This window comes from Nomascus leucogenys, chromosome 15 (genome assembly GCF_006542625.1).
Source record: "Nomascus leucogenys isolate Asia chromosome 15, Asia_NLE_v1, whole genome shotgun sequence".
NCBI lineage: Eukaryota > Metazoa > Chordata > Mammalia > Primates > Hylobatidae > Nomascus > Nomascus leucogenys.
Window position 1 is genome coordinate 40,801,265 of NC_044395.1, and position 15,211 is coordinate 40,816,475.

At 41.1% G+C, this 15,211-nt stretch overlaps 1 protein-coding gene across 1 annotated transcript in view; it reads right to left on the minus strand.

Moving 5' to 3' along the window:
* HEPHL1 (hephaestin like 1) overlaps positions 1 to 15,211 on the minus strand; it is a 97,763-nt gene that overhangs the window by 20,392 nt on the left and 62,160 nt on the right. Inside the window, exons 10-13 of the mRNA XM_030828934.1 lie at positions 13,579 to 13,729; positions 10,005 to 10,217; positions 7,226 to 7,439; positions 2,560 to 2,699 (exon numbers count right to left, since the gene is read on the minus strand). Coding sequence (XP_030684794.1) covers positions 2,560 to 2,699; positions 7,226 to 7,439; positions 10,005 to 10,217; positions 13,579 to 13,729 — 718 coding nt within the window. The remainder of the gene's footprint in view (positions 1 to 2,559; positions 2,700 to 7,225; positions 7,440 to 10,004; positions 10,218 to 13,578; positions 13,730 to 15,211) is intronic.

The window sequence follows — 15,211 nt, forward strand, 5'->3', positions numbered from 1 at the left end:
TGGGCTTCCCTCTCATAAAGTCACCGCATTTGTGTCATTTTGCTGAGAAGAACCAAACCAAAGAGCCTTAGAGCCACACCTCAAAGCCCTCAGCAGGACCAGCACCTCAGCAGAATCAGCCCCTCAGCAGAACCAGCACCTTGTCTTTAAAGCTCTGTCAACATCACAGCTCAAATGAATGAATGTTTCGATCAGGGCTGACTCACTCATTTGATGAGACAAACAAGCTTATCTGTGAATGTTAGTAGACTGTGGAAATGTGGGGTCTACTACACCTCCACATCTATTACATGGATGGAGGATTTAATTTAACAATTTATCAAGCTAGGAGTTGTAGGGCCTTATTCTAATATTGGAAAACACTGTGTAAGACCATACTGTTTATATAAGTTACCTTGTGCATTCAAAAGTGGAGCAGGATTTCCAAAAGTCCCTTAGATTTGCCCTCTGCTTTAAGGTCTTATCCCCAAGATGGGGTCAGAGCTGGTGACTTCCCGTGAAGAAAAGTGGAGAAGGAAAGCAGGAAGAGCTTATCTCATTGACAGTCCAGAAGCTCAGGTTCTGAGAAGGCCATGAATAAGGGCCTCCTGAACTGAGAGGGACATTTCAGGAAGGAGAAAGCCAGACCTTTCTCCCTTGGCCCCATCTCACATAGGAGCTTCTCTTTTGTCATAAATATTTTTATGGTGTGTTGCAATCGCACTGTGCATGGATAACCTAGAACCTTAAGAAGTTATGGTAACATTCTGCCTGCTGTTCTGACACATCAAACTATTTCAAATTAAAATTTCCTGGCTCACCTCAGAAATAATACCACGTATCTACAACTATCTGATCTTTGACAAACCTGACAAAAACAAGAAATGGGGAAAGGATTCCCTATCTAACAAATGGTGTTGGGAAAACTGGCTAGCCATATGTAGAAAGCTGAAACTGGATCCCTTCCTTATACCTTATACAAAAATTAATTCAAGATGAATTAAAGACTTACATGTTAGACCTAAAACCATAAAAACCCTAGAAGAAAACCTAGGCAATACCATTCAGGACATAGGCATGGGAAAGGACTTCATGCCTAAAACAGCAAAAGCAATGGCAACAAAAGCCAAAATTGACAAATGGGACCTAATTAAACTAAAGAGCTCCTGCACAGCAAAAGAAACTACCATCAGAGTGAACAGGCAACCTACAGAATGGGAGAAAATTTTTGCAATCTACTCATCTGACAAAGGGCTAATATCCAGAATCTACAAAGAACTCAAACAAATTTACAAGAAAAAAACAAACAACCCCATCAAAAAGTGGGCAAAAGATATGAACAGCCACTTCTCAAAAGAAGACATTTATGCAGCCAACAGACACACGAAAAAATGCTCATCATCACTGGCCATCAGAGAAATGCAAATCAAAACCACAATGAGATACCATCTCACACCAGTTAGAATGGCAATCATTAAAAACTCAGGAAACAGGTGCTGGAGAGGATGTGGAGAAATAGGAACACTTTTACACTGCTGGTGGGACTGTAAACTAGTTCAACCATTGTGGAAGACAGTGTGGCAATTCCTCAAGGATCTAGAACTAGAAATACCATTTGACCCAGCCATCCCATTACTGGGTATATACCCAAAGGATTATAAATCATGCTGCTATAAAGACACATGGACACGTATGTTTATTGCAGCACTATTCACAATAGCAAAGACTTGGAACCAACCCAAATGTCCATCAATGATAGACTGGATTAAGAAAATATGGCACATATACACCATGGAATACTATGCAGCCATAAAAAATGATGAGTTCATGTCCTTTGTAGGGACATGGATGAAGCTGGAAACCATCATTCTCAGCAAAGTATCACAAGAACAAAAAACCAAACGCTGCATGTTCTCACTCATAGGCGGGAATTGAACAATGAGAACACTTGGACACAGGAAGGAGAACATCACACACCAGGGCCTGTCGTGGGGTAGGGGCAGGGGGGAGGGATAGCATTAGGAGATATACCTAATGTAAATGATGAGTTAATGGGTGCAGCGCACCAACATGGCACATGTATACATACGTAACAAACCTGCACATTGTGCACATGTACCCTAGAACTTAAAGTATTTTATCTATATTTATATATATATTATATATTATATATATTTATATATTATATTATATATATTTATATATATTATATATTTTATATATATAATATTATATATATATATATATATCTGCTGGAGGAGTTAAAAAAAAATTTCCTGGCTCAGTATAGGGGTTGGAAAGAAGCTTTATGGTATCATACACCAGTTAGACTGCCCTGATGTCATGGATTCCTATTTGTGTATTATCTGGTAGTCTTATTATGACTATTTTTTGTATGAGTTGAGCACTCAGCACGCTCCTTGACAATGGTAGAGCAGGAAGATACTACACTTGGAGGAATGCAGTCAAGCTACTCTGTTTCTTCTATCCTTTCTCAGCCACGAGTCTAACAGAACACATGAGTATGTATGCATGCACATGCTTGGGGCTGACAGGGCACGCCTGAAATCTGTGCCATACCCAGGAGTTCTAAGTGCTCCTCTTGTGGTGGTCGGGCTTTGATCTCCACAAATTCTCCATCCGTGTATTCCCTGTAAACCACCTTCTTGTACTGAGAGCCAATCCAATTTTCAGTGCGGTTCATAAATATATCTCCATGTCTGCAAATCAGAAGCACCAGAAATTAAAGTTGTCAGAAAGCAGAAAAGCTTTGAGCGCTTCTAAGTGATTCAGGGGTAATCTGGAGAAGTGTGCCCCACACCTGGCTGTGATCAAGTGCTCCCTGGGGAGCAGGCCTTTTGCACCAGACTTTCTGGGAGTGAGGCCAGGAATCTGCACTTTAAAGCTCCTTGAGTTCTGATATGGGCAGCCCAGCACCAGTCCATGGCCCACCCTTGGAAATCACTGTTGTAATCTTCTGCTAAGCACTGAGTAGGGCCAACCTCAGAGACTCCTAAGGATCCTTTGAGGTTGCACCTCTCTTCTGGGACCATCTAACCTTACACACTTGCATCTGCATGTGTGTATCATCACACACACACACGCACATACACATCCACCCTCTACCACCCTGAGTTTCTCCAGATTTCATATGTATCTTTCCGTACATGGTAATGCTTTTCCACTTTGAAAGATCTCAAGAAGGACCATAGTCATGTATTGTGTATACATCCATATACAAATATAGATAGATACAGTTGATGCTTGTTATTCACCCTAGTTATGTTCTAGAAAGTCATTGTGATAACTGGACTAATAAAGACTGAACCATTGTTCCTAGGGGAAATATAGGGTTAGGTTCCTGCAAACCTCTGGTCACAATATTTTCATCAACAGATCAACATATAACCTTGTTTTATGTCTGTTTCTTTTTAAACACACTTTATTTAATATATATTGCTGAGCTCAACAGCATTAACACTGTTGAGCTCATTAACACTGAGGTCAACAGCCAACAGCACTGTAACTCATGCGGGAACAAAGCCCCTCTCACATGTATAAGGCACATCAGAGGCTTCTTACACTCAGGACACTGCTTCAGCACTCTGCTTAAGGGGGCATTTTAAACAGTGAAAGCACCAACATAAAGCACACAAGTGCAAAAACGATGGCACTAAATAATCTGAAAACAAGGACATTTATTTACAGTATGAGAGCTGAAACAAGAAGGCAGAGAGACTCCTTGTTTGACCCCAGCTGAAAATGTGTGCATCAGGCAATGTAAATTTTTTGCCACTCTACATGTACATGCAAATGACCACAAAAATGTCACAGGAATTGATTTTGGGGTTAAAAATACATTTTAGCAACTAGGCAAATTTGCAAAAGCAGAATCTACAAATAACAAGGATAGACTGTATATGTACCATACACGTATAGTACATTTCATCTATTACCAAGGCAGATCATCACAAAAGACAGATTTTTTAAATCTATTAATTTTATCTCTAAAATACAGTGAGACCCACCCCTTCCATCTCCTTCCACTGAGGGAGCTTTCATTCTCATCCCAGCCACTTGTATCACTTACCTATGTTGGGTGGAATTGTTCCTAACCATTTTCCCTGCCACCTGTACTCCTCTTTGCACTCTATTCACACACTGCAGGCAGAGGGATCCTAAGCTGTACATTTAATCATGTTGATTTTAAGCCTTTTTATGATTTCCCACTGCTAAACTCCTCAATTTGGCTCTCAAGCCTCAGTCTCTGCCTTTGCCACCTCCTGAGCCTCATTTCCCATCACTAGCCCCTAGGCTCTATGCTCTGGTCATTCTAAACATTCACTCTCTTGAACATGATATGCTCTCCCTCACCTCCAGGCCTTTACACGGGTTGTTCCCTCTGCCATGAACATGCTTCCTTCCTCTTCAAGTGGACTACTCTTCATGTTCCAACTCAAAGACTACTTCCTCCCAGAAGCCCTCGCCAACTACCAACCTTCTCCCTACCTTTCCTCAAGACAGGGCTGTGTGCTTCTGCCATATCTCCTGCTGCACTCTACGCTTCCCCTCTCATAGAACATACTTGTTCTAAAGTCTTACCATGGACCAGGAATTCTGTGTGGGAAAGGACCTTGTCTATCCTCCATCCTGTTTCACCAGCACATTGCACAATGCCTCGCATATAGTAGGTATTTAATAAATGCATGTATACTTCCATGCTAGACTGTATGATTTCCAAGGGAAGAGAACATTTTTTCTACTTTCATTTTTCAGGAGTCCCAGTTACATGTGGTAGTGACCAGTGCAGAACCTGTAGCCACATTCCACTGTTTCCCAGCTTTCTCCACTGCAAACCAGGCTGATAATAATTCCTCTACCTCATGGAGTTGATATGAGGGTCATGTGAGTTAGTATCTGTAAAGCACATGTCAGGCCCATGTTCAGCACTGTGTAAGCACTTGCTTTTTCATCGTCTTGTGAGAATGTTGCAAGAGATGCTGAGCAAACTGATGGAGTAGGTCAGGTGTGTTGTAAGGGTTATGTCAGATAAGGTTTGTAAAATCCCTAGCAGAATGCCTGGTCCACAGTAGCTGCTCAATAGGCAGTGGTTTATTGTGGAGAATCTCAGGATGACTAAATCACACATGTATCAGTCTACAAGCTCAGGAGTACTAGGAATACAACTTTATTTTTTCATAGCAACTTAACTTCTGTTTTCAAATTTCCTCCCACTGCATAAACTTCCCCTGGACATTGTACTGATGGTCACATTTGTTGGCTTTCTGGGATGCTGAGGCCTTCCCAGCATGTTTTAGGAAGCCCCAAAGAAAGACTTCTAGGTCCCAAGGTGGGGCAGAGGGCCTGTGCTGACCAGGATAATAAATGTCTCAGGGATAGCCTGTACCCACAAATGGTTCAAAAACCAGATGGGCTCCTACCATGGCCATGGGACAAAGGGCAGAGACATAGAAACTAGGGTGCAGAAGGGGTATGTGTCACTGGGCTCTTATCTACAGACATGCCTCAGATGTGCCCTGAGAGAACTGCCATTTCAATTCCATACTGAATTGTTATCTATAGCATTTGTTAAACTTTGAACATGTGAACTTCTCCTTATCTCACTTTGCTTTCATCTTTCTATGGGCAAGAATCAGAGTGACAGGGGAAGGTGTAATTATGGCATTGCACCCCCTTCCCCACCAGCACATTTTATCTCTCTATGTCACTTGGGAGGGAGTCCCAGAAGACTGAAGCTAGACCTTCTGCTAGCCCTGTGGGATGGAGACTTAAAGTAGGAGTTCATATTAGTTGTAAGAACATCATAAAGGCTATATTTTTATACATTCATGGGCTAAGATTGTACACATGACAAAATTATTATACAATTATTTCTTTAGTTATGGTAGCCTTTTAATGAAATAATCATTTTAGAAAGGGCCAGATTAGAATTCATTTCATTTTCCACTGTACCAGCACCAGTCTTCAGCTTGTATTGGCAGCACTAGTTTTGCAGAATAGAGGTGTTTGGCCTAACAAATAGGTTAGTGAGTAATTGAATGGATTTAAAATTCTCCTGTTCTTAAGGGAAATCTTAAAAAAAGAAAATGTATCCAGAAGGTAGAACCATTATACTCTCTTTTCCATAAGTACAGCCCCTCAAAACAAAGGCCAATAAATAAGAAAACAAATACTTGTGTTAAGATAGGAACAGTAGCATGTCGTGTTTGTCTCGCAGCCACGGAGGATGTCTATGAGGTGAGGGGAGGGGAGTATGGCGGCAGGGGGCGAGGGTAGGTGGCAATAAAGAACAAAGAAGACCTGGGCCAGGAGGGACAATGTAGTGTGCCGGAGAGAATGCAGATTTGTCTTTCAAAAGATCTATGTTCAGTTCTAACTCTGCCAATGTCTAGTTGGGCGCCTTAACTCTTTGCATCCAAGTTTCCTCATCTGCATATCAGAACAGTAATACCAGGCAGTGGGTTGCTGTGGAGGGAGGGGATTATCCCTGGGGGAGGAGGTCTGTGGTCTGCGCCTGCCTTCTTCCCTGTTTAACTCCATCCCAGTGCACCCTAGGGATCTTGGTTCCTGGACTCTGGGCTTAGCGCCCTGGAGGAGCAATGCTCACAAGCCTGCTGGCGGCCTGAGAGCTGCTGAGTCTTGGGCATGCACCACTGGCCAACAGCACTGTTATGGGAGGGCCAGTCTTGCAGACTTTCTGGACACAGGGCCTAGTAGAGAAACCTGTTCTTCCTACCCCGATCCCGAGGTCTCTTGCAAGGCAATGGCCCCCTGTCCCTCCTTGGTGGTCCCCCACTTGGAGAAGCGCTCTGCCAATGGCTCAGCCTCAACCTTTCCTGAGGTCCTGCATCCACAGCAGCCCATCCTCTCACCCCGCATCATACACCCTCTCTGCCTTCTCTGGCCCTTTTTGTCTTCCCAGCCCCACTATAACCATGGGATCTGCCTCTTTCCCTGAGCCTTTTCACCCTGCACACTCACTCCCAGGCACGCCCTGCATCCCATGGCCACCCAGCAGAGCCCGCCGAGGGCCTGCAAGACACTGCACGCTGCCTTCCGGAGGCCGAGGTGGGCAGCTTCCCTACTCTGTGCACATAAGTAAAAGTGTCTGTCGGCCGGAACTGTGCAGACACAACCTGGGAATTTGCAGGGAGCCACACTTGCTAAAGACCTACGGAGCATGCGCGATCCCACCGAGGAGCCCTGGTGGCGGCGCCTGTGGTACCTTTCCCCTCTTGCGTCCAAGTGCTGCTTTTCGAACTCCCAGTTTTTGTTAGGGGCATAATCCCATTCTACCTCTTCAGCGGCGATGTAAAAAGTTCTTATCATCCCGTACGGCTGCTCAGAAGGGTCCCTGTTGTCACAGCTGTTGACCTCATAGATCTGACCCATGCCTCTCGGGAGGTGGTGCATGGTGGTACAAAACACCCTAAAAATACCTGCAAGAGACATGGCTCGGCATTGAGTGTGGTGCTCGGTATTTTTGTTGGTGGTGGTCTGTTTTTAGCAAACCTGCATATTTTATTCAAAAATAACCAGTTAGGTGGATTTTAAAAATACCAGTTGTCTAGTAGTTTAAAATCAGACCCCAGGGGGAATAGATTACTTTGAATATATTTACTTCTGTGGAGAGAAAGATACCGTCCAAAATTCATTTGTTATAAAAAAAGAAACTTACAATATTGCTACCAAAAAATGACTTTTCTGGGTCTCCCCTATAATACACACCTATTAGAAGACAGTATCTCCTGGAAAACCACCAATGACTGTCTTAGCCCAGCCCAGTTTAAAAAGAACTAATTACCTGTAAGATGATTATCCTAGACAAGGTTCAAATTAAGCCACATTTCTGATGAGTATTTTGCCCTAAAGGATTTCATAAATTCTAAAGTGCAATAAATATGTGTTATTATTATTAAAGCCAAATGTATTACTTCATTAAGCCTTTGAGCAAAGAAGTTTCTCATTTCCAATGATAGGTCTACATTATGCTAAATGAAAAGGAAACAGAAAACAGAAAAACAATCAATTAGATTTTTCTACATAATACTGACAATCATGTCTGTCAAAAATTATGTAATTTTTAGATTGAATTTTCTAGATGCATTGGCATCAGATAGATATTTCTTAACTCAACTCACCATAAAATCACATAAGACAAATAAAATTATTGAAGATATTAACTCTCAATGAAAATATTGGATCAATAAATCTTCCTCCCCTTTCTCTAGTAGCCTCTGTTTTTAGAGGTGAGGGATGAGTGTACCTTTCATTAACCTTCTACGATGCACAAAGGTATCCTCTATCTTGCTATACATGTAACTCTGTTGTCTAAACATCACCAAGTTACTCCTTTTAGATGAGCGAAAACTCAATGGGTTGACTCAGGGGTACCAAGCACACCCAGGCACTGATGAGGACACATGAGGAAGGGTCTTTTTATGAAACCACAGAGAAGACACCTTTGAAGACAGACTTGGAAAGACTGTCCCCTGCATTTGTTTTTTCCAGGCAGCCTATTGTTTGTGTATTGATCATGGCACTTCAGTAGTTGAGGAATTGTCTCCTCTAAGAACAAAGAGGATCTTAGACAAGGTAGCATGAAGGAGAAAAAAAATTAACAATAATGATAATAATAATAGAAGAACATGGAAATGTTTGAGTTGCAGCATATAGTTTACTCTACCCACTTTTGAGCACCCTCCTTCTTGACTTATAGGTAAGGGACAGGAATTGGTGAAATGACTAAGCTTTTAAGCAGTCACAGATTTATGCTTTTCACCAAACATAAACTGGAAAATACGGTTGTGAAGCTCTTTAGAAATGTATAGGACACGTGGAGTAATGATCAAAGCACTAGAATAAGTAGCTCCATTTCTAAAATTATTCTGGGCAGCTCTAAATTTGAGTCCCTATTTCTATGAATTAAAATGATTTGGCTATTTCCCAATCCCCTCCCCTCTTTGATCTTGAAGAGCGTATTGAAAAAAAAAAGTTGTGTCCAAGGCATCCCTTGATTTGAGTAATTCATAATTGATCAACTATACTAATGTACAGAGACTGGACACTAGGAAAAGTTCACATAGAAAAGACTATGGAGCTCCTAGTCTCAGGCAGTCCTTAGGCAAAGATTTTGAAGCCCAAGCCTCAAGTTCTTAATTGATGACACAGAGACATCTAAACTGCAGTTCCAGTGGAAAGCAAAGAAGTAGAACATCCATTAGTAAACAGCAAGTACTCATCTTAAGTAGCATATTGGTTTCTTGTTAAGACTGATGAAAAAATTGGTTTGGAAAAACATGTTCAATGTCTATAGGGTTTGTTTTCCTCACTTTTCATGCAGTGATTAGCATGTGCTACCATGTGTTGCTTTAGATCTTTTATGAAAATGCCCCAATTATCTCATTAGCTTGGAATCTCTAAGAGAAGAAGTTCCAGGTACTGGCATTATACAGGGGTCTCCATAAATTCCAGATCCAATGCAGCTTGCCCTGTTGGGAAACCAAGGGTGCCCAACAGAATGAAAACAGAGAATTCCCCCAATCAAAAGGCTGTTATCAGTACCTATGGAAGAGAGACCAGGCTGCAGTTATGGCTACATCTGTAATCTGGAAGCATCCACTGGGATGTCCATGCCTGGTAGATGCTTCAGAGAAGCAACTGAAATTATGTTCATGCTCAATGAGAGCAAAACATATCCACTTTATCAGGGCTGAATTTTTATGGACTGTGAATCAAAAACATTCTTCTAGGATTTATGTACCAAAGACTTTAGAGGGCTCCCACTTCTGTTTTGTGGATGCTATTTTATATATTTCCCCTCTGTCCCTTACATTATGTGTTTGGACTAATAAGTCAGGATTCTCTGATTCTAATCAAGACTGTATCTATTTCTACACCACTTGAAGTGCACAAAGTCTACCAATTTCTTCTGTGGGAGGACTCTAAGAGGATGAGCCTGAAGGTAGAAATCTGGTCACCTGAGATGGACCCAGCAAGTTTACCTGCGTGGTCCGGCTGCATGAATGCTGTTGTGGCCATGTGGGGAAACAGGGCCAGGGAGTCTCGGTGAGTCCCTCGTAGGTGGATGGTGTTCCCTTGAAAAACAATTCCATGCATGTCGGTGTCAGTGCCCAATCCAATCAGATGCCAGGAAACTCTATCCCTTTTACACATGTTTAAGCCTGGCTGGTTGCCGTACATGTAGCCATTAACAGCTAAATGGAAGAAGAAAGATAGTGAAAAATTATCAGTGTGTATGGGGCAGGGGAGCTTCAAATATGTAAACTGTTTACAAAAGATCCTTGTTTTCAGAGAATAAACAGTACCAGGGAAAAGCCACATGCTGAATCCACTTAAAATGGAGACCAAAATTAACAATGAATAATGAAAATATAAGGAAATTATTTAAATGTTATCTTTAACAACACATATGCAAGGACACTAATTCTAAGAATGACTAAGGGATAAATCAGATTGTTTATGAAATAATTTCCCCATACTCTTCTCTAAGGCTCTCAATATGAAAATCTTTTACTTTTATGGTTATTTTCCTATGATCTCCCTTGTTAAATGTCTCTTCCTTAGTTATTAATTCATTGAATTCTACAAGACGCTAATTTGCCAGTGGGCTTTGCATTTGATTCTAGAAGTTATCAGACATGCTTTTACTGATTACATGGATTCAGCATTATTTGAAAGATTTTTTAATCAATTGACAGTATATGTGCATATGCAGTCAGTGGAGAGGAATTATTTTAGGGGGTATTTAAGCTTATATGAGGTTAGTCTTTGAGTAAATAAATTTGCTTTATGATAACTTGTACTTCCTTACCCTAATACAATTACTGGAGGGACTTTATTAATAAATAATGATTCGTTAGATATGAAGACCCTCTGTGCTTCCAGAGTGGCAAATTGTTTTTATCTTTGACATCAACCCCAATCCATTGATAGTGGCTATCTGAAAAAGTGCCTTGAGAAGAATTTAGAAACCGCATTCTCACCCCATGGGGATGAATGCCATGATATAACAGCAATGTCTGACTGATGAATGCACATAATTGTGTCTCATACTTCATGTCTCTTGGAGAAATAAATATTTCTACCCCCCTCCTGCTCTCTACGAAGCCTATAGTAGGAAGGAACTACTATCATGCACATGAGTGACCCTCTGTTATAATCCCATTATCAAATAAAATTACTTTTTATTAGGTTGGTGCAAAAGTGATTGCAGTTTTTGCCATTGAAAGTAATTGCAAAAACCGCAATTACTTTTGTACTATCCTAATATTTCTGTGTCTGCAAAACCAGTGGTGCTTGGTAATTGTACTCAGATCTGGGATTATTAGTAGAAATTCCAAGAAATTCTGGCACTTCTGAGAAGGACACCACATTTTTTGAAAAAAAAATCTTTGATAATGTCTTTGCAAATAAATGATCTAAATCTTGTCCATCAAATGTTAATGAGATCTGAGTATAAATCAAGGTGCTAATAAATTCAGTCCTTGGCTGGCTGGTAGAGAATCTTCTCTTGCCTTGGAATGCTTGTTTAAAGCCTCTCTTTCTACAACATTCACTCATCCATTCTTTCTTCCAGTAAACATGTTTTGAATACAGACTATATAATAAACACAACACAAAGCATTGTGTACCATGTCAGGCCCTTTCTTTTTGGCTTTGTTGCTCTCTTCCTTCCACTCCCTGCAAGCAAGACTGAAGCTAGAACTAGTTTATAATTAATGTGACATTTGAATTAAGATGCATTATTTGCCTTGAACTTTGTTTTAACAATGATATATCCTGTATTTATTTATTTATTTATTTATTTATTCATTGAAAGAGAGAGAGGGTCTTACCCTGTTGCCCAGGCTGGACGGCAGTGGAGCCATTGTGCTTACTTCAGCCTCAACCTCCCAGGCTCAAGAGATCCTCCTACCTCCTACCTCAGCCTCTTGAGTAGCAGCTGGGACTACAGGTGCACACCACCACACCTGGCTAATTTTGTGTTTTCTGTAGAGATGAGGTCTCATTATGTTGCCCAGGCTGGTCTTGAACTCCTGGACGCAAGTGATCCTCCCACCTTGACCTCCCAAAGTGCTGGGATTACAGGCACGAGCCACTGTGCCTGGACTATGTATTGTATTTCTAAATATGAAAGTAGTTTCACATTGCCAAAATAGGGTGGGGCTGGATTTGATGTAGTTCATTCAGTTTATTATCTTTTTAAATGAAGACCGACCTCTTTGATGATAAATTTCTTTTACAATTGAGTTTCTCCACCAAGAAACTGCTGTATTTCCTTATTTCTACCTTAATTTCCCCTTTATATTGTCTACTAAGAAGTTTGGAAACAATATTCATATTCAGTTACAGTGAAACCTTTTGTAGAAGATGACACTGAAAATGCACTACTCCATGCTTTCCATTGGCACAAGAGAGGACTCTGTTGGAAATGAGCATCTGGTTGCCATGGGGCCCTTGTAACCTTGGACTATTTTTTACTTCCACACAAGGAAGGGAGGTTAAGGGCTATTTTGTTATTCTTCCATAATGCTTTAAAAGGCAGTAAATAGATTTTATGCTGGGTCCTAAAACAAGCAGGTTAGCACCTGTTGTCTTATGTTACTTGCTTCAGGCACTTTTATTGACTGCACACTCTTGCAGGCATTGAGTTTGGACTCTCATTACTCTGCTACCTTAGGTAATATGCCTGAGAGTAATGAGCATCCTGTGTTACTCACAAGCAATTAGCAGGTGGTTTGCTATTGTAACACTTGATACAAAGAGACAGGGAGAGAGAAGTAATTCCTCTCAAATGAAGATCTGGGACAGGAGCAGCTAGGGTTTCACAAATTAACACTCACCAGTCACTCATACTACTTAATGAAATCATTCATACTACTTAATTATAGACACTTTGCTATGTAATGATTATCTCCTATTGTCACTTTGGTTTTCAGACTTAATGTTATTGTGAACCCAAGGGAGAGTAGTTTGTCAGTAATTTTCTACATTTATGATATACTGTGAACTTGGCTAGTTTAAATTTTTTTTTTTTTTTAAACGGAGTCTCACTCTGTCGCCCAGGCTGTGCAGTGGCACGATCTTGGCTCACTGCAACCTCTGCCTCTGGGTTCAAGCAATTCTCCTGCCTCAGCCTCCTGAGTAGCTGGGAATATAGGCGCGCACCACCATGCCCAGCTAATTTTTGTATTTTTAGTAGAGACAGGGTTTCACCATATTGGCCAGGCTGGTCTCCTGACCTGGTGATCTGCCCACCTCGGCCTCCCAAAGTGCTGGGATTACAGGTGTTAGCCACCGTGCCCGGCCGCTAGTTTAAAATTTGTGTTCCTTCATCTAAGGCTGATAAAGTGTTCTAGAAATATTAAATTTCACATCTCTGAGAGATAGGGAGGTTTCACCATACCATCTAAAGCTGAAGGCATGAAATAACTTACTCATGACCAAGAACAATATCCAAGAAACCAAAATTAATATAATTCAAACACGCCGATCATTTTCACTTCAAATGCAAGTCAGCCTTTCATTTACAGGCGGGAATGTCATTTGTCATACCATGCATTCGGTTGGATTTCACAAACTCTTTATCTTCTTTGTCAATGCTGAAGGGATGCCAGATAAACTTCTGAATGTTTTCATCAAAATATCTGCTCAGATTCTCATCAAAGACTGTGAACAGTAGGTAAAACTCCTTGTCTATTCCTTTCTACAGAGGAGAAAGAAATGAATACATAAAAAGTACAGCTTGGAGGAATTCGCAGAATTGCTTTCCTTTCAAAGTTCACACAAAATATTAATAAGTCAGGGCAGATCAACATCAGCCCTAGAGTTCCCAGGTCATTTTTAAATAAGAATACTGAATGTTGCTCTGATGAATTTATTCCCCACCCAGAAAATTTGTCTTTCTCATTACATCCATCCTCCAAGGAAATCAGCCCCTGCTTAGAAGGCTTCTAGTCTTTTGGCCTCTGTTGCCAGGCTGGTCCTCAAGGACTTTTTCTCCTTACCCTGATCTCCAAGCTCTGGCCCAGCTTCTCTCTCTGATTTCATTTCCCTGTACTCACCTCCTAGCTTGCTCCAGGCACCCTGGCCTTTTGCCCTTCCATGGACACACCAACCTCATTCCTGCCTCAGGGTCTTTCCATGCGTTGTGGAACATGAATTGAAGAACTCCCTTCCTCAATTCACTTTTCTGCATGTCGTTTCCTCAGAGTGGTCTTCCCTAACCACCCTTCTAAACTTATCACCATCTTTTGCCCAGAAACTCACTCACTTTACCCTATTTTATTCTTCATAGCACTTATCTCCACATGAAACTATTTTATTTATGAAGTTTTTTTTTTTTAACTTTTTCCTACTGCAATGTGAGTTTCATGAGGGTAGGAACACTTTGGATTCCTCTCTGTACCTGCATCACCAAGAAAAATGCCTGGAAAAGCAGGCATTGAGTATACATTTTTGAGTGAAATAATGAATTCATATAACTGACAAGACTTAGCTAAATTATGTTAACTTGAGTGGACAGTGAGGGGACAGTGGATATGACTTCCCACAGCATGTATTCCTAATCAGTCTATTTGAGCCTATCTGATCACACAGCATCACAGATCGCTGCAATATGCTTTCCTTTAGAACTGACCCAAAGAGATGACTACGTTTTCTTTTCTTTTTAATTTAATTTAAAATTTTGGGATACAGGTGCAGGCTGTGCAGATTTGTTACATAGGTAAACATGTGCCATGGTGGTTTGCTGCACCTATCAACCTATCGCCTAGGTATTAAGCACAGCATGCATTAGCTATTTATCCTGATGCTCTCCCTCCCTCCACCCCTACCACCACAAGCCCCAGTGTGTGTAGTTCCTCTCCCTGTGTCCATGTGTTCTCATTGTTCAGCTCCCACTTATAAGTGAGAACATGCGTTGTTTGGTTTTCTGTTCCTGCATTAGTTTGCCGGGGATAATGGCTTCAAGCGCCATCCATGTCCCTGCAAGGGACAAGATCTCATTCCTTTTTATGGCTGCATAGTATTCCATGGTGTACATATACCACAATTTGCTTATCCAGCCTGTCAAAAGACATGGGCTTTTCAGTTGATTCCATGTCTTTGCTATTGTGAATAGTGCTGCAATGAACACATACGTGCATGTATCTTTGTAATAGAATGATTTATATTCCTTTTGGTGTAT